Source organism: Aquarana catesbeiana, linkage group LG09, assembly GCF_042186555.1.
Source record: "Aquarana catesbeiana isolate 2022-GZ linkage group LG09, ASM4218655v1, whole genome shotgun sequence".
Lineage (NCBI taxonomy): Eukaryota > Metazoa > Chordata > Amphibia > Anura > Ranidae > Aquarana > Aquarana catesbeiana.
The window spans coordinates 245,751,189-245,770,908 of NC_133332.1; the positions used below are offsets into that span (position 1 = coordinate 245,751,189).

General features: G+C 41.3%; 1 protein-coding gene across 5 annotated transcripts in view; it reads left to right on the forward strand.

The window, feature by feature from the left end:
* NUP188 (nucleoporin 188) overlaps positions 1–10,786 on the forward strand; it is a 136,730-nt gene extending 125,944 nt beyond the window's left edge. For 4 of the 5 annotated variants that reach the window (XM_073600108.1, XM_073600109.1, XM_073600110.1 and 1 more), the window contains 9 exons: positions 1,537–1,629; positions 3,538–3,702; positions 6,124–6,261; positions 6,409–6,483; positions 6,559–6,762; positions 7,126–7,257; positions 7,338–7,411; positions 7,814–7,943; positions 10,077–10,786. In XM_073600108.1, the coding sequence (XP_073456209.1) occupies positions 1,537–1,629; positions 3,538–3,702; positions 6,124–6,261; positions 6,409–6,483; positions 6,559–6,762; positions 7,126–7,257; positions 7,338–7,411; positions 7,814–7,943; positions 10,077–10,253 (1,188 nt within the window). In that variant the 3' untranslated portion in view covers positions 10,254–10,786. The remainder of the gene's footprint in view (positions 1–1,536; positions 1,630–3,537; positions 3,703–6,123; positions 6,262–6,408; positions 6,484–6,558; positions 6,763–7,125; positions 7,258–7,337; positions 7,412–7,813; positions 7,944–10,076) is intronic. The other variant, XM_073600111.1, reaches the window with a different exon arrangement.
* Positions 10,787–19,720: the final 8,934 nt, after the last annotated feature.

Here is a 19,720-nt window from a genome sequence, read left to right on the forward strand (position 1 = left end):
TGTCAGTCAAAAGCTGTGAGCAGAGACTGGAGGTTGCTGCTGAGCCCTGCTGTCTATGTCAATAGACACAGACAGCGAGGCTCCGGATCGAGCATGCAAAGCCGCTTTCTGTGGGGGTACTCGGCAGGAGGTAGGAGCCAGGAGTGCCAGCGGGGGACCCCAGAAGAGGAGGCTCAGGGCTGTTCTGCGCCAAATGATTGCACAGAGCAGATAAGTATAACATGTTTGTTACTTATTTAACCACTTCCAGACCAGGCTTTTTCTGGCACTTTTGTAACAATCAGTATTTTTTGCTAGAAAATTACTTAGAACCCCCAAACATTATATATTTTTTTTTAAAGCAGCGAGTAAATTGGTGATTTTTGCAATTTTTGTGCAGCAGTACATGGTATTTGTGCAGTGGGTTTTCAAACGCAATTTTTTGGGGAAAAAATACACTTTTTTGAATTTTAATGCAAAAAAACACAATAAACCTATTTTGTTGTAAAATTTAAAAGATGATGTTGCGCCGAGTAAATAGAAACCAAACATGTCACACTAAAATTGTGCACACCCATGCAACGGAGACAAACAACATCATTTTTAAAATCCTATAGGCGACGCTTTAAAAGCTTTTACAGGTTTCCACTTTAGATTTGCACCGGAGGTCTGGGGCTAGAATTTTTTTTTGGGTTGAAGTCCCATCATGCCTCTGGGTATCATGCTTGTGGCTTTCAGTCTTGCAATGCCTCTTGGGACTTGTAGTTTTGCAACAGCTGGAGGTCCGCTAATTGCATATCCCCGAGATATAGGGTCAGGGGTCCCGTAGTTTCATAGGACAGTCAGAGCAGAATGAAAACGCCTCTTACAAGCTTTAACCAGACACTGATAGAAGTCACAAGACTGCTATATACTGCTGATGAGAAAAGGTATTTAGCAGTTTATATTTACTAAAATAATTGCATTTCAGTGATCTGTGTACGACCAGATATAGTGAATGCAGGCTCCTGGGTTTAGTAACACTTTACCATTTCACTTCGCAGTAAATTGTACATGTGGAACTTAAAATATGTGCTGGCTGAAAACGTTCTACAGTTTATTCTTTCAGACATTCGTCAGCTGAAAATAAAGCTTTAAGGAGGTAGTATTTATCTAACTATGGGAGGATGTAGCAGCAAACATCTGGAGATAACCCATTCTATAGATGTATTTTTCTACACACAGCTGAATTCCTGACTTCTGAAATGGCCAATACCTTAAAAGTGCTCAACTGCACAATATTAGCCCCTTTAAATATACAACAGTCCCTCTCATTGGACCCCATACCTGAAATTTGCATCTTTTTTGCTGTCAGTACAAGCGTGTGTTCCATAGATCAGACTCTATACTCCTGAACAGCAGATGAATTTGTTGACTTCTGGGCTAAGCTGTCACGTGGTTGTGGAGACATTCCTTGAAGTCCCTATGCAGGTGTTGAATGAATGGAAGCTGATTGAACAAGCAAGTGGGGGAGAGCCATGGAAGTAGTCTGATATTTCTGCCATATTTGAATTACAGGGGGCAGCAGCCATAGCTGGATCTGGCATCACTCAGAGTGTGTGTCTGCCTCTGCTGAACGTCTACCAGATGACTTCCAATGGAGGGAGCATGGTGAGGAATGGACTGTTTTTAATAATTAGCAGATTATCTTTTGTTTTATTTTTGGATGTGATTTGTGCCTAATTGTATCTCTTTAACATGAAAATGCTAACGAGTTTAGGAATTCTGAATGTTACCTGGATGTAACCTTTCTAAAATACATTCCAGGCAAATTTGAAAAAGTTTTTGTAGACAAGACATGTTCCATCAGTTGAGTGCTTGTAGCCTTTACTGTGGCATTCCTACATTGCACCTGACTGCGCTGCAAGCCTAATTCCTGTAGTACGGAGCAATATTTCCTGAAATAGCATTAGCATTTCATAGCAATTGCTGCTGTTAGGCCCTGTCCACACTTTATCACTTTGCGCCTTTTATGTTCCATTGTGGTTTATTAAAGTGGTGTTCCAGCCGAAATGATACTTTTTAAATAAAAATAGCTCTATAATACACAAGCTTAATGTATTCTAGTAAAGTTAGTCTGTAAACTAAGGTCTGTTTTGTTAGTTTATAGCAGTAGTTTGTTATTTTATAAACTTACAGCAGGCCGTGGCCATCTTAAGTGTGGGCATCTGTAGCCATACTGTATTTCTTCCTGGAACTCATCCTTGCAGATCTCGCACATGCTCAGTGCAGCAGAAGCAGTGTAATAGGTTTCAGGTCAGGTTTCCATAGCAACGGCAGTGTCAGAGGAAGTTGCCGCCCCTTCCCAGAAGGCATTGCAAACAGGAAATGATGCGATGGGCCACGGCCAGGGAGGAGGAAGTGAAAAATGAATACAGCAGATATACAGTAAGTGCTGAGAAAAAAAAATTAAAAATATCCAATTCGTTTACAGTGCACAGTTTAGTGAGGGATGCTGAAGAGTTGTAAAAGTGGGTGGAACTCCACTTTAATTCAAGTCGAATTGTGTTCTCCTATTTCTAAAACTCCCAGTTAGAACTTCTTCATTCTGGTATAACTTGAATTATGTCGCACTTATGTATCCCCTAATTACTTAAAAAAAAACTAGTAAAAATGTCTTCTTGTTCCAGCTCACATCCTGGCCCCCACATTTGGTCACTGCAGGTCTCTAACCTTGTGTTGCCTGCCAGAGCATCTCTGGGCTGAGTATCGGTGCTTGTCTGTCCTTGCCCTCCCCACCCCCCTTTCCCCTGGATTCTTCTGTCCTGTGTCCCCAACCGCTTTGTACTGCTTCCCTAGGTTCACTTTGCGGGGTCTTAGCAATCTCCATGCTACCTCTTGCTATTCATTCCTATAGATTTATAAATGCAGATTTACATTTTTTTAAGCTTGCTATACTGAAGCATTGTGATATTTGATGTGGTGGAGAGGGGTGCTAAACCAATAAAACCCACACTGATGTGAGCTAGGACTTCATGTATTAGTGAGGTGGCAGATGGGTAAAAGTAAACTATATTAGGGATGTATTAATGTCAAATGATGATTGGCCATTATCAGATGAATTTAGCTTTCCCCTCACTTGTTGGTGGAAGAGAACCTTCCTAATGTTAGGGCCCTTTCACACTGATCAGTTTTTGATGTGCTGTTGGTGTTTAAAAATAACTAAACTAAAATGCATGAAATATGTATTCCTTTAAATCCTGTGTAACTCTTCACACCAATGCGCTGCCGGTGTGGTGCGTTTTTAAAAGTCCTGCATGCTGCAATTTTGGTGCATGTTTAACAAGTGCACCAACAATGCACCTCCCCATTGAAATAAATGGAAAATGCATCAAAAATGCACTGCAATTGTGTTTTTGGTGTGCTTTTTGAGTCACATGTCCATGTTTCACACTTGCATGATTGGATTCAGGCAACCAGAAAACACACCTAAAACGCACATGCGTTTGTACCGTGTTTTTTTCAACAGAGCAGTGTGACAGGGCCGTAAGCTGTGTTTAATGTTTCTTCTTTTCAAAGGTACAGACCCCTCTCTCATCCCGTAAAATTCTGGATGCTCCATCATGGCCTGGTGTATACAGATTGACCATAACACTGATGGAGAGGCTGCTGAAGACTTTGAGATACAACTTCCTAACCGAGGCCTTAGACTTTGTAGGCGTTCACCAAGAGAGGATATTACAGGTAATATTAGGGCTTCATGAGTCCGGACATTTAAAAGAAGTGAGCAGTGGCAGCTTAAAGTGATTGTAAAGTCTCGTCTTTTAGAAAAAAAACAAAAAAACAAACATGTTTAGACTTACCGTGGATTTGCACAGGGCAGCCCAAATCCTCCTCTTCTCGGATCACTCTTCACTTCTCCTGGCCCCTCCTCCTGTCGAGTGCCCCCACAGCAAGCAGCTTACTATGGGGGGCAGCTGAGCTGCAGCTCTGTGTGTTCATTCAGACATGGAGCTGCTGCTTGCCCCCCCCCCCCCCCCCCGTCTCTCTCGATTGGCTAACTGAATTTGACAGCAGTGGGAGCCAATGGTGCCTCTGCTGTGTGTCAGCCAATCAGGAGAGAGTCGTGGACAGCGCTGGAAAGAGATGGGACTCGGGTAAATATTAGGGGGGCTGCTACACACAGAAGGCTTTTTATCTTCATGCATAGAATGCATGAAGATAAAAAAAAACTTAACTTCTTTAAGGTGGACAGCCCAAGGCTGTCATCTGTATCCTTTCATCTCTATATAGTGAGGCACTATATGACACAACATACCCATTAATAGTTATGTATTTTTTAAAGCCAACTTCCTCTGTTTTTTGGGGGGTTTAAATGTAGTGAGAAAAGTTATAAACATTGTCCACTCTTGTTATATTTACCTTATTGGGAAGATTTTCCCCTACTTTCTGTGCCTGTTATACTAGCTACTTTGTCAGAAATTCTAACCCTCCCCCACTTTATTTTTACACCTTACAGGAAGCAATAGAGACATGACAGGGGCTCTAACCCTGGCTACCACCACTCTATCCAAAGCAAAATAAAAGCTTGGCTGGAGCTGGGATTTAAAATATAATTTCACATGCATGCAACCTTCAGGCTGTTTAATGAACTGTGGCAGGGAGAAAAGGGAGCTTAAGTCCCCTTAACTATATGAAGATTCCATCCATAAGTGAAGGTCACTCCTGGGTGGACTGGTCCTTTAAGTTATACATTGTGTGCAGTCTGCTGTTCATCTTGCTATGAAAACATTTGAATGTAGAGAACAGTGTTTGCACTTGTCAAGACAATAAATGTAGGGGCAAGTGTGCCCCTATAGTGCTATATACAGTGCCTTGAAAAAGTATTCATACCCCTTGACATTTTCCGCATTTTGCATGTTACAACTAAAAACGTAAATGTATTTTATTGGGATTTTATGTGATAGACCAACACAAAGTGGCAACCAACCAACCAAGACCTGGCCGTCCACCTAAACTGACAGGCCAGGCAAGGAGAGCATTAATCAGAGAAGAAGCCAAGAGACCCATGGTAAGTCTGGAGGAGCTGCAGAGATCCACAGCTCAGGTAGGAGAATCTGTCCATAGGACAACTATTAGTCGTGCACCCCACAAATCTGGTCTTTATGAAAAAGTGGCAAGAAGAAAGCCATTGATGAAAGGAAAGCCATAAGAAGTCCTGTTTGCAGCTTGCGAGAAGCTATGTGGGGAGACACAGCAAACGTGTAGAAGAAGGTGCTTTGGTCAGATAGGACCAAAATTGAACTTTTTGGCCTAAAAGCAAAACGTTATGTGTGGCAGAAAACGAACACTGCACATCACCCTGAACACACCATCCCCACCGTGAAACATGGTGGTGGCAGCATCATCATGTTGTGGGGATGCTTTTCTTCAGCAGGGACAGGGAAGCTAGTCAGAGTTGATGGGAAGATGGATGGATCCAAATACAGGGCAATCTTAGAGGAAAAACCTGTTAAGAGTCTGCAAAAGACTTGAGACTGGGGTGGAGGTTCACCTTCCAGCAGGACAACGACCCTAAACATTCAGCCAAAGCTACAATGGAATGGTTTAGATGAAAGTATATTCATGTGTTACAATGGCCCAGTCAAACTCCAGACCTAAATCCAATTGGGAATCTGAGCCAAGACATGCAAATTGCTGTTCAGACACTTTCCATCCAGTCTGACAGAGCTTGAGCTATTTTGCAAAGAAGAATGGGCAAAAATTTCTCTTTTAAATGTGCAAAGCCGGTAGAGACATCCCCAAAAAGACTTGCGGTTGTAATTTCAGTGAAAGGTGGTTCTACAAAGTATTGATCCAGGGGGGCTGAATACAAATGTACGCCACACTTTTCACGTATTTGTAAAACATTTGGAAAACCATTTATCATTTTCCTTTCACTTCACAATTTTGTGCCACTTTGTGTTGGTCTATCACATAAAATCCCATTAAAATACATTTACAGTTTTGGTTGTAACATGACAAAATGTGGAAAATTTCAATGGGTATGAATACTTTTTCAAGGCACTGTACGTCCATTCCGCAAAGTATTTTCTTGCCCTTTAGATTTTCTTCTCTATGCTTGATTGTGTACTGGTATCCTACTCACTCTTTGTGTTTCCCCAGTGCCTGGGCGCGGTGCGTACCGTGCAGAACTTGGCCTGTCTGGAGGAGGCTGACCACAGTGTAGGTTTTCTGCTGCAGCTGTCCAATTTCATCAAAGAATGGCATTTCCACCTACCGCAGTTTATGAAGGACATTCAGGTGAGGAGACATATAAATCCTGTTCACTATTGCAGCAGCGTGTGGCAACCCAGCTGCATTCAGAAATTCAGAGCACTGAGACAATATGAGAGCATATTTCAATAATAAATGAAGTTAGTTTATATGAAATCCTCTCTTTTATTGTAGGTCAGTTTATGCTATCTGTGCCAGTCTTGCACATCCCTTTTGTACAGCCGAAAGATGCTGCAACATTATTTACAGGTGAGTATCCTAGCACATGCCTAGAGGTCAGCATTTGAGGACCTTCTACATCTAAAGGAAATCTTCTGTCTTCAGATAAAAAGTGGGGAAGCAGTGACATCAGGCACGGCCTCTCGAGGTCAGCGCACACCACAGACTCCTTCCGTACAGCCGACACCGGAGAGTGAGGCCCTGGAGCTAAGAGCATTGCGTTCTGTTCAGTTCAGCCTCCTGAAGATCCTGAGCAAGACCCTGTCTACGTTGCGAGCTTTCACACCGGATCTCAGCCAGATTCTGCAGGTCAGGCATATTGAAGGAGGAAAAGTTTAGCCGTCCAATCAGGGTTAATAGTTATTGTGAGAATGTAGGGGGTTATTTTAATAATTGTTGGTTTGGTTGAGTGTTGAACATTAAAGTGTTCAGTCAAACTCTTTTCTTCTAGCTCTGGTTGGCGTGGGGAAGCGTTACAATACTTGGTCTAATTTCTATTGCTATCTGTATTTCCACTAGGAAATCATTACAGTGGAAACGTGGCAGATACTTAGCCTTCCTCCCTGTAGCCCAAACTAGGTTTTTGCCTAGAGTGGCTCATTGAGTTAATGTTATCTTGTGTTGTTTTATCAAAGTGGCCTGGAATAAATGGCAAGTATTATTTGTTTCCAGCCTCTGGACCTCTCACAATATCAGATGCTATTAGCCCTGAACTTCACTACCCCAGCTTTCGATGCAGATGTGGCGCCTTCATTCGGGACCTTCTTGGCTACTGTCAATGTGATGCTGAACATGCTGGGAGAGGTGAGCCATCACAAGTGTTTCATACTTTTCTCTGTAACTGCACTATTGTGACAATTGTGACAAATTTCATCTCTTTGCAGATGGATAAGAAGAAAGATCCCCCTTTTCCATCTGCACCTTTTTCCAGCCTATCAGAAGAAAGCAAGACCCTCAGGTGAGCGCCAAGAACAAAACAGAGTTTGGAAATTCATGAGACCTTGTGCAAAGTCAATCAGACTTCGTATTTGCTGCAAATTTTAAATGGGCCTTTGACTCTTTGCATTATGATGTGAACTAACATTCAGCCTTGAGCCTGCAAATATTTGTATTAAATACATTTACCCACACTGTTAACAGTAGTAGTGCCTTCTGTGACCACAAGATGGAGTTGGCTTCTTACAAAAGAAGCAACATGCTCTCAGAAACTTGCCTCAATGTTTAGAACCATTACATGTTCTGTCTGCAGAAGTCTTGACAAGTTCCCATAAAAAAATTTACCTTTTTAAAATAAAGGACATCACCCCCTAAGCTGGCTGAAGCGATCTTTTGGTTTAATTTAGCTTCTTGTTTCTACCAGGCCTCTACTGCTATTTATCATTGAGAACTGTTTCTACCTGTTGATATCACAAGCCTTGCGTTATCTTCGTGATCCGTCAGTCCACCCCCGAGACAAACAACGCATGAAGCAGGAGCTTGCCTCTGAACTGGTATGCATAGTACATACATTTTTATTTTTTTTAAATAAGTTGATATTTGGGAAACCTCTGTTTGACATACAGATATGTTTAGTGTTTCTAAGCATATCTGTTTCTGTAAACATCAGCTTCTCAATAGCACTGCGGCTAGCTAAATTCAATTTACCAACCAATAGATCTGACATTCCACCCTTCCATGTTATTGCACTGTACTCTATGTACTAACATTTCTGTTTTTCCAAAACAAAGTACATAAAACATCCTTATGTTAACAATCTGAAACTGCACTTGCAGCAAGCAACCCATGGGGTAAAAACACAACTTACAAAACAATCTACAATACAATTTTAGGGCTCCAAACCTGCTCCCAGTCTGAAAATTGTTTATATTTCTTATTCAAGGAATTCCAGAAGCCTTTTTGGCGTACAGGGGATGGGTCAGAACATCTGTCTGGATTTTAGTTCTGGTCTTGGGGACATTTCCCCATAAACAACAAAACCAGACAGATTGGGCTGACCTTTCCCCAGTATTTTTATTGCAGTCTGTCCATTTTGTTTGTCCTGGTGCCTACACTGAGTGTAAGTCTGCCCATTCTGGAAATACATCAGAGAAGAAAATTGTGCACTATTTATTTTAAACATTAATACAATATAGTTTTTGCTGGAGTTTCAATTTTATAAATGGGAAGCTGAACAGTATATTCAGGAGAGATGAGTACAACTGTTTTTCATATATCCTTAGTGACTGAGGGTAAAACAAATGGTAGAGTAGAACTATAGGCAAAACTTTTTTCTCTCATTTTGGACAAGGGATGGTTATAACCTATGTCAGATTTTTTTCTTACACCATTTGTGTCCCATTGCAGAGATTTCTCTTCACTTCCTGTCCCAAAGCCAAACAGGTCACTATAATAGTGTCTCCATTAATACTGTTCTAGGGACAACCCAAAATGTGGGATTTTTTTTAAACTTTCAATGATAATAGTAAACAGGACATAGAGGGTGAATTTTCTTACCATGGACACAGACGGAAATACAAATCTGACAGGGGTTCTAATTCCTCTCCATTCTATCCAAAACTAAAAAAAAAGTTTTCTTTAATGCCTGAACACAATTTTGCAATCTTGACCTGCATTTTTAAAACTGTATATATCATCTACTTTGTATATCCAGGTGGATTATACCTTGTTATTTTCAGGACAAATTGGTCTTTCTTTTGGTGGTAAATGGTAATGGTTTATCGCTCTTTTTTTTTTTGTAATAAAAGGAAAACTGATTCAAAATAGTACATTTGTTTTTAAATTTAGCTGTATATTTCTTGCTACTACCATAACCTACCACCAAAGAACAACCCGAAAAAATTCTCTTGCTCCTGACGATTGCAGCGATACCACATGTGTATGTTGTTTTACCTGTAGTACACTCCAGAAACAATGCTGCTTTTTTTTAATATAAATATATATCTAAAACATACTAATACCAATTTTTTAAAAAATCTTTTTAAATCCTATCCAAAATATACTGAAATTTGATTCTTACCCCTGGCACTAACCTAGATCTAGCAATTAAAAAAAAAAAAAAAAAGTTTTACACATGTTGTTTACATAAGGCGTAAAATATACATAGGGGAGATTTACATACATTGGAGAGTATAGAATCTGGTGCAGATGTGCATAGTAACCAATCAGCTTCCAGGTTTTATCTTCAAAGTTGAAATTAAAAGCTGATTGGCTGCCATGCACAGCTGCACCAAATTCTGAGTGCTTCAGTTTTAGTAAATCTCGCTCATGTATATTTCTCTCCATTTACAAGAGAAAGAAAACACGGGGTTGGCTGCACAGTGACTCCTGAGGCGATCACAGTAATTGGGGGACTGGGAGTGAGAGCCTGGTCTCTGTGCTGTGCACTTCCAGGACAAAGACAGGTAGACGTATATGCGGCCTCATGGATAAAGACATACTTCCTTGAGCCTGCATACTGTTGATAAGAAGGGGTTAATATCTCCTAAACCTTACTCTTCACATTCTGTACATCCCCCTAACAGTAGCTAATACCCCAGTCATTGTGTGTAAAGCTCTTGGAATGCTCACTCATACAGCTGTAGAATATGGATCTCTAATCATCCATTCTTTGTGTCTCATTTCAGAGCACTCTGGTCTCCAGCCTGTCACGGTACATGCGACGCGGCATCTCTTCCTCTCCTGCAGCTGGCCACTTGCCTTCTCCACAGTTAAAAGTCGGAACATCCTTAAAGGTAGCTCCTGAAGCCCAGGAGCCAATAATCCAGCTTGTCCAAGCATTTATACGACATGTACAGAGATAGAAACCACTGGGGACTGATTGAAGAATGTACATAAACTCATTGACCCAGTCCATGGACCACAACCAACCATTAGACTGCTCCCACCAAGAGACCACCGACCATTGTTTTGTTACAGGCTTATTAACTAAGAAGACCATAAAGCATCTTTGTAAAGGCCAGTGCCTATCACACACATTCATCATGTATACATCTGTGAGTATACAAAAAATAGGCAGTGCAGAATTAAGTAACAGCAACCAATCTGATTTTACTTACTGTAGTCAGAAATGAGGAAATGGTTTGGTTGCTGTGGGATGATTGTGTTGCACGGCCCTTACTGAAAACTCACATTTTGGAAGATGAGACGAAACTGCCTCATGGAACAGCCAGTGACTGCACTTGGTGTCATTGCATGCAGAGCTTGACACTACCATGCCAGTGTGCTCTTCATTTTTCTTTTTGTATGATGGTTTGTTTTTTTGTTTTTTCCCCTTGAAGGCGACTTGTATTTTTGACATCCTATTTATACTGAAAGTAAAAAAAACTTGATAACAGGTTGTAGTCTGAGCAGTCTTTGCGAAGGGAAAAATCACACAGGCCTGTTATGCAGGAATTACTTAATTTATTAATATATCTAATCAAACACAGACAGTAAATGCAGACAGGCATCAACACACAAGAATAAAAGACAAATTACATATGTGTGAAGCACGGGGGACGGTACAGTAGCCATTTTGTGTTGCAGTATCAAAGCACTTTGCAGAACTGGAGACCAGCGTAGGAAGATAATAGAAAACATCTCAACTGATCATAGTGGGTCTTCTCACTAAGTGTGTCTGAAGGAAGAACTGTCCTTGCAACTCACATGATCCAGTAAGATTCCGGCATTGTTCTTGAGTATGAGATATTGAAAAGAGGAATAGGGCTGCTACTGGCAACACGATTTATTTAAAAACAATTTATTTTTATGTAAAGGTCTCTGTATTTCACTAAATGCATTGTTTATTCCTCCCGGAAGAGTAGTAGATCCAGTCTAAACAGCCTTGTTCCTATAATAGGTCATATAAACTATGAAAGGAAATTACAGCATGCTTAATCTCTTTGAAACAGAATTTAGGTGCACTTTACCGAGGACACATCATTTTGCAGGGATACTACTGAAAAAAGGTAGGCTAGTCTCTGGGCTGAGGTGTGTCTTCTGTTTTCATTTCTCCTAGTAATGATATGTAGAGGTGATGCCTTACTAAAGACGGAGAGTATTAATTGAGCCCAGTGAAACTGTGCTCACTCTGAAGACCCAATCAAGTGCAGGGGAGTTTATAAAAAAATATTTTATACTTCATTCAGACTATGGTAAAAAGACAAAAGAAGAAAAAATATCCAAGAGTCCTCTTTATACTCCCCCCCCCCCTTTCAATATTTAGTGGAATAAAATAGTTGCTCTACTCCACTTTCCAGAAAGCAAAGCTTCTGTTGTTTCATAGGAACAGATAATTGACGGTTATAGAGCAGAGCGGGCTGTGTCTGTGTTTGCTCTGCATATGCAGAGTGGACACGGACCTGTCATCTGCCCGCTCTGCTCATTGTGGCCCGCGATCGGTTACCAAGTTACTAAAGTGGCCCTCGCTCCTCAAAAGGTTGGGCACCCCTGCTCTATGTAATGTGTTCACTGCAAAGGCAGAGAGTGGTCTGCTAGCTTGCCCACAGACACTTCACATCACATTCTATATTGGAAACTGCTCCAATCTGTTTCCTAATTAGGCATAGAACACACGCCAGATTCTGTTGCACTCTGAAATAAAAAGTAGTGCACTAAATCAGGTCCCTCTGCTTTGTTAATGTGGCACATGCCACTCATTAGAATGGCCCAGGAAGCTTTTTTAGTTCACTCAAAGCCTATAAGAATGTTCTGTAATGAAGTACAAATAGAAAACATAACTCCTAAAAAAATAGGACACCATTCATAATGGTAGATAAGGCAGCAGCCTGAGTAAACCTACCTGAACAAGATTAACAAATGATATTATAAGGGGTAGAAAACATGCTATGTATATCAAATATTTATGACATAACTCATTTAACATCATCTCTTTTAGAATTTGACATTAAAGATTCCTCTTTAAAGAGTATCCCAGGACTGCACCCATGTAGAGCAGTCATTTGAAATATTAAAACTATTATATACTTTTTGTTTGCAGGATATACGTCTCATTTGAAAGGAACACAATAAGGCTTCCTCTACTGTATGCTAGTCAGCAGTCATTTCTCTGAAAAGCTGGGGGGCAGAGGGGGAACTATTGATTCAAAGGAATGTGTACAAAGATGGTTTGGCTCTAAAAGGGACTGAGAAAGTCACAGAATATTTCCGTCAGATACATTCTCTCTCTGCATAGTGGTGCTAAATAAATTTTTTTCCCTTTATACTAGAAGAAAATTCTGAAAACCAAACATGCCCCACAAAGAGAATTTTTTATAGTGGTAGGAATCTCAAATGCACCGTGACTGTAAATAACAAAATATTGGGACTCAGCACTGAGGAAGCTGCTGCCATCTTCTTGGCTTGTGGCCTCATTTGTAATGCGCTTTGGGAGATTTGACATCTGGGACTTTAGCACAAGCCAGTTTGGTCATGAAAGGTGAACAGTCCCCTGAACAGCAGACTAAAGTTTAGTAATGCACAGTGTGAGGCAGTTAACTACATCTGTGCTGCTCAGTCATTAAAACTGGAGGCCGATCAGTTACAAGGAGGGCTGTGTGAAAAAGGGAACTTGCAACAACAGATAAACTGGGATTTAAAGCCGCAACCTCAGAGCAATGAGTCAGCCCCTAGGGGCAATTGGCTTGTCGAGAGATTCTGCACCGTAACCGTAGTCTAGCTGAGGAGCTCCAGGTAGGTAACTGGTACTTTTTCTTTCTTGTTCCCTCGTTCTCCAATGAGCCAGTCTGGGTCCATGCCAGGGAGGCTGTAAATGGTATTTAACTGAAAAGGGAACAAAGGAACTGGTAATGTATACAAGGAAAATGTCTTGGAAATAAATGCAAGCTACAGTTTTCCTTAGCTTACCTCATCTGCCTTGAGCGCCAGCTCACTTCTGTCTGCTGCCTCGTAAACATACAGAACCTTGGCTTTAAGTGTACCACTGGAAGGTGGCTTCACATCAGATGGGTTTAGGGTTCGGTCCGCAGGATTAGGACTCACGACTTGGAGCAGCGGCAGAGTGGCAGCTGGTGGTGAGGTGCTGAGAGGTGGAGACATGCCATCTGCATTGCCCACAAATGTAGATGGAAATCTGCAGGATAAAGACGTGGAGGTAAGGTGGCTGTAAACTGTGGCAACTGGGCAATGTATAAAGGATCAGAGCAGATAAAGCACTTTCTGCACAGACTTAACAGTATCTTGAAAACCTGTAAACTGGTGCAATTATTTCTATTTTCTATAGAGGGAAGGAGAATTTTACTGTGTAGTGTGTATGCGATATCTACTATTTGATCAGAATACTGGCCCAGCTATCTAGATATGGGAGAAAATCAAAGATGAGTGATGGTCTGGAACACGTGGAGAATAATATTCCATCATGACCTGGTGTATACAGATTGATCATAACACTGATGGAGAGGCTGCTGAAGACTTTGAGATACAACTTTCTAACAGAGGCCTAAGGCCCCTTTCACGCTGGCTTTCCGATCAGGCGGACCTGATCGGACACTCCATTCACCTCTATGGTGCGGCGGATGTCAGCGCTGACATCCGTCGATATCCGATCCTGTCCGTGAAATCCAGACTGATGGAGACCCTATTTTCCATCCATCTGAAGGATCGGATGAAAATGAACAGGCGGATCCGTTTTCTTCCGATCTCCCCATAGAGGAAAGCGGGACTCTGACAGGTCCGTCACTGCACAGTGAGTAGAGACGGACCTGTCATCTGCCTGCTCAGCAGATCGATCTCCCGCTGAGCAAAGCAGAATCCGCTGGGCAAGAGCGCCTGTGTGAAAGAGCCCTTAGACTTTCACCAAAAGAGGATATTACAGGTAATATTAAGGCTGTATGAGTCCAGACAAGAAGTGGCAGCTTAAGGTGGATGGTCTTATGCCGTGTACACACGAGCGGACTTTACAGCAGACTTTACCCGGCGGACAGGATTTCGTCGGACAATTCGATCGTGTGTGGGCTCCAGCGGACTTTGTTTTCTCAAAAGTTGGACGGACTTAGATTTGAAACATGTTTCAAATCTATCCGACGGACTCGAGTCCGGTCGAAAAGTCCGCTCATCTGTATGCTAGTTCGACGGACAAAAAGCCACGCTAGGGCAGCTATTAGCTACTGGCTATGAACTTCCTTGTTTTAGTCCGGTCGTACGTCATCACGCACGAATTCGACGGACTTTGGTTGATTGTGTGTAGGCAAGTCCGTTCATTCAGAAAGTCCGTCGAAAAATCCGCCGGGCAAAGTCTGACGTAAAGTCCGCTCGTGTGTACGCGGCATAAGGCTCGCATCCTTTCTTCTCTATATAATGAGGCGCTGGCCTATATCAAATGTGTGCAGGTCAGATGCTTGGACGCCTAGGGCTTGAGTTACTAAAACTAGGAAGTGCAAAATCTGGTGCAGATGTGCATGGTAGCCAATCAGCTTCTAACTTCAGCTTGTTCAACTAAGCTTTGACAGCAAAAACCCGGAAGCTAATTAATTTCTATGAAGAGCTGCACCAAATTTTGCACTCTTCAGTTTTAGTAAATCAACCCCCTAATACGAACATGATTGTCCCAGGTCAGTGACTTAGAGAAGCAAAAACACAAGTACAGCAAGTACCCTCCAAAAACAAAGTTGAACTCTGGGCATATATTACACATCATACCCATTAATAGTTATGTATTTATTAAAGCCAACTTCCATTTTTGTTTTGGATGCAGTGAGAAAAATTAAACATTGTCTTTTTTTTTTTTTTTACCTTATTGGGAAGATTTTCCTCTACTTCCTGTACCTGTTATACCTATCTACTTGATCAGAAAGTTTACTTTCCTCTTACATTTTTGTCCCCACTGGAGAGATTCCCCATTATACCTTACAGCAGGGGTAGACAACCTTTGAGAGGTGGAGATCTACCTGAATAACATGAAAGGGACACTAGGTACAGTTGTCACCTGCCTTTTTTTCTCATGGATAAATGCAGGTAAGTACAATGATCCACAGAAGTCAGTCGTTTTGTCATATTCATACCAGAACACTGTTTCTCTGTGTTCCAGAGATATGCGACATGTTTGCATGATATCACATCTCACTGGATGTCCCTGCATGTCACCGCACAGCAAACGCAATGCACAATGCTGCTGTGCGGTGACATGAATGAAGCGTCACTTTTGTGCAGTGACACAAAAAAAAAAAAAAGGAAACTGATCTGCCTAAACGTGTATCACACAGCATCACACATTCCCCTACCACCGGCTCACTGCAGTCCGCAATCTAAATAGCTTTGGTTTAGTGTGCAATCAGTGTGAAAGGGCTCTTAAATAATTTAACTAGCAAGGCCCTGATAAAAAGCAAGGACAGCATGAATAAAACTTAAAGAAATATAAAAAAACAGATGTCGTAAAAATATAAACTTAGCCTACCTTTAAAAATTAGCTTCAGCGACCGAGGTCAGATGGATGTATTGCAGTGTACAGGGGTCAGCAGTTTGTGGGGTAGGAAGAGGAGGCGGAGGAGCAGTTCAGACTTGGGGGTCGGCAAGGCAGGGACGCGATCTACCCTTCGCCTGCCGGCGATTGACGGGTAGCCGACCCCCTCCTTTAGAGGAAGTAATGGGGACATAGCATGACAGAGGCTCTAACCCTGGCTACCACCACTCTATCCAAAACTAAATAAAAGCTTTGCTGTAGCTTGGCTTTAAAATATCATTTTACATAAGTATATATGTGCTGCTGTTATAAGTAACTAAATTTTGCTTGGCATCAACCTCCTGTATGCCGGTGTGCAGCAGAAGTGAGAGAAGAAGCAGCTTTAGAAGTCAATGAACTGTGCTGCATGTACATAGCCTGACAAGTAACTTGTTCATTTAAAGAGAGAGCAGAGGGATGAGCCAAATCAGTCTATTGCTTATCCTTCATTATCCAATTGTGAGCGAGGGAAGGAAATGTGACCAGACTGTGTATTACTTTAATAATAATAAAGTCCACTTTTTCTTTATGAAGTTAATAATCTGTATTTTGCAAAAAGCAATAAGGAATGGGAACCCTAAAAGGTGGGCAGGAATGCATGCAACTTCCAGGTTGTTGAAAACAAAGAACCATGGCAGCGGGAAACCACAGGTGGATTCTTCTTAACTACTGTATATGAAGGTTCCATAAGTGAATGTCACTTCTGGGTGGACTGATCCTTTAAGTTATTTTTATATATGTATGTGTATATATATATGTATAATTTTTTTTTTTTTTTCTTCATCTTGCTATGGAAACATTTGAATTTAAAAACAGGGTTTGCTTATGTCAAGAAAACGATAAAAGGTGGGCAAGTATGCACATTAGTGCTATATTCATCCATTCTAAAAAGTATGTTCTTTACCTTTACATTTTCTTCTCTATGCTTGATTGTGTACTGGTGTCCTACTCACACATGGTGTTTCCCCAGTGCCTGGGCGCGGTGTGTACTGTGCAGAACTTGGCCTGTCTGGAGGAGGCTGACCACACTAGGATTTCTGCTGCAGCTGTCCAATTTCATACAAGAATGGCATTTCACTTACCGCAGTTTATGAAGGACATTCAGGTAAGGAGACACATAAATCTTGTTCACCACCGTGCACCACCGAATGGCAACCCGCCCGCATCCAGAAATTCAGAGCAGTGAGACGATTGAGAACTTATTTAAATAATAAATTAAGTTATTTTATATGAATTCCTTTCTTTTAATGTAGGTCTGCTTATGCTAGCTGGCCAGTCTTGCACATTCCTTTTGTACAGCTGAAAGATGCTGCAACATTATTTACAGGTGAGTATCCTAGCACATGTCTAGATCAGCAGTGAGGCCCTGGAGCCAAGAGCATTGCGTTCTGTTCAGTTCAGCCTCCTGAAGATCCTGACTACATTGCGAGCTTTCACACCGGATTTCAGCCAGATTCTACAGGTCAGGCATATTTAAAGGAAGAAATGTTTAGTCATCCAATCAGGAGTTTTAATTATTGTGAGAATGTAGGGGGTTATTTTAATAATTGTTGGTTTGGTTGAGTGTTTAGCATTAAAGTGTTGACTTCAGTCAAACTGTTTTCTCCTAGCTCTGGTTGGAGTGGGAAAGAGTTACAATAATTGGTCTAATTTCTATTACTATCTGTGTTTCCATTAGGAAATAGGACAGGATGTGAAAGGAAATCATCACAGTGGAAACATGGCAGATACTTAGCTTTAACCACTTCAGTCCTGGAACATTTTACCCCTTTAATGATCAGAGCATTTTTTGTGATATGGTACTGCATCGCTTTAACTGACAATTGCGGGGTCGTGCGACGTTGTACCCAAGCAAAATTGACATCCTTTTTTTTCCCCACAATTAGAGCTCTCTTTTGGTGGTATTTGATCACACCTGCGGTTTTTATTTTTTGCCCTATAAACAAAAAAAGACCGACAATTTTGAAAAAAAAAAACAATATTTTTTACTTTTTGCTATAATAAATATCCAAAAAAAAAATATATAAAAAACAAATTTCTTTTTCAGTTTAGGCCGATATGTATTCTTCTACATATTTGGTAATTAAAAAATCACAATAAGTGTATATTGATTGGTTTGCGCAAAAGTTATAGCGTCTACAAAATAGGAGATAGATTTATGGCATTTTTATTATGAATTTTTTTTTATTAGTAATGGCGGCGATCTGCGATTTTTATCGTGATTGCGACAGACAGATCAGACACTTTTGACACTATTTTGGGACCATTGACATTTATACAGCGATCATAGCTAAAAATAGCCACTGATTACTGTATAAATGTCACTAACAGGGAAGGGGTTAAACACTAGGGGCGATCAAGGGGTTAACTGTGTTCCCTCAGTGTGTTTTAACTGTAGGGGGAATGGGCTCACTAGAACATGACAGAGATAACTGCTCCCGATCACTGGGAGCAGTAGATCCCTGTCATGTCACTAGGCAGAACAGGGTAATGCCTTGTTTACATAGGCATCTCCCCATTCTGCCTCTCCATGTCACGATCGCGGGCCACTGGCGGACATCGAGTCTGCAGGAGCGGCAGGCGCGCCACAGGCAACGTGTGCCCACTAACCTGTGATGGCGGAGGGACGTATGGGTATGTCCATTTGTGCAGCCATGTCATTCTGCCGATGTACATCGTCATGCAGCGGTTGGCAATCGGTAACATTACCGGTGTAGCGCAATCAATAATATATTAAATATAAAGTCCCAATTTTCTCTATAATTTCCACGTGGTGCAACTCAAAGTGATAGTTCGAAATAATAATTCATGTAATTCAGTGACCACCATCTCTAGCTGGAATGACTTGCTCACCTCCAATGGCCTCACTACAGAGTCCAATCGCCTGTAAGTGTGTCTCTTAGGATGCCATGGGGTTACTCCTCCAAAAGACGTCCCTGGACCATGCTGACCTCCTCTTGGGATCTCAGTCATATGTGGCCAAAAAAAAAAAAAATCAGGGAAACCATAGTGCTCTCTGCTATGAAAATGTATTGTACAACTACATAAAGGGATTAAAAATACTCAGATATTGTCCTAAAACATGGCTCCTCCCACTTGGACGTTTTTTCCTTGTATGTCAGCGTAGAGAGCTGATGATGTGCATGTTTTACACATATCTGAGTATTTTTAATCCCTTTATGTAGTTGTACAGTACATTTTCATTTCATAGCAGAGAGCACTATGGTTTCCCCTGATTATGTTTTGGCCACATATGACTGAGTGAGATCCCAAGAGGAGGTCAGTGTGGTCCAGGGACATTATTTGGAGGAGTAACCCCGTGGCATCCTGAGAGACACACTTTCAGGCATTTGGGACTCTGTAGTGGGGTCATTGTTTGGAGGTGAGCAAGTCTTTCCAGCTATTATTATATCGAACTATCACTTTGAGTCGCACCACGGTGGAAATTTTACAAAAAAATTGAGACTTTATATTATTGATTGTATTGGTTGCACTATGTCACATGTGGACACACTGATAGGTGTTGGCAGTAATCACAATTGGCCTCATACAAGGCGACTGATATTTTATTTGCACAGAGTTTCTTTAATAGTGCGCTCATTATATATTGCTTTATAAATACTTGGATTTCCTCCTTGTAGTCCAAACTAGGTTATGCTTAGAGTGCCCCATTGAGTTAATGTTATCTTGTGGGTTTTATCAAAGTAGCCTGGAATAAATGCCTAGTATTATCTGTTCCCAGCCTCTAGACCTCTCACAATATCAGATGCTATTAGCCCTGAACTTCACTGGCCCAGCTTTTGATGCAGATGTGGCGCCTTCATTCTGGACTTT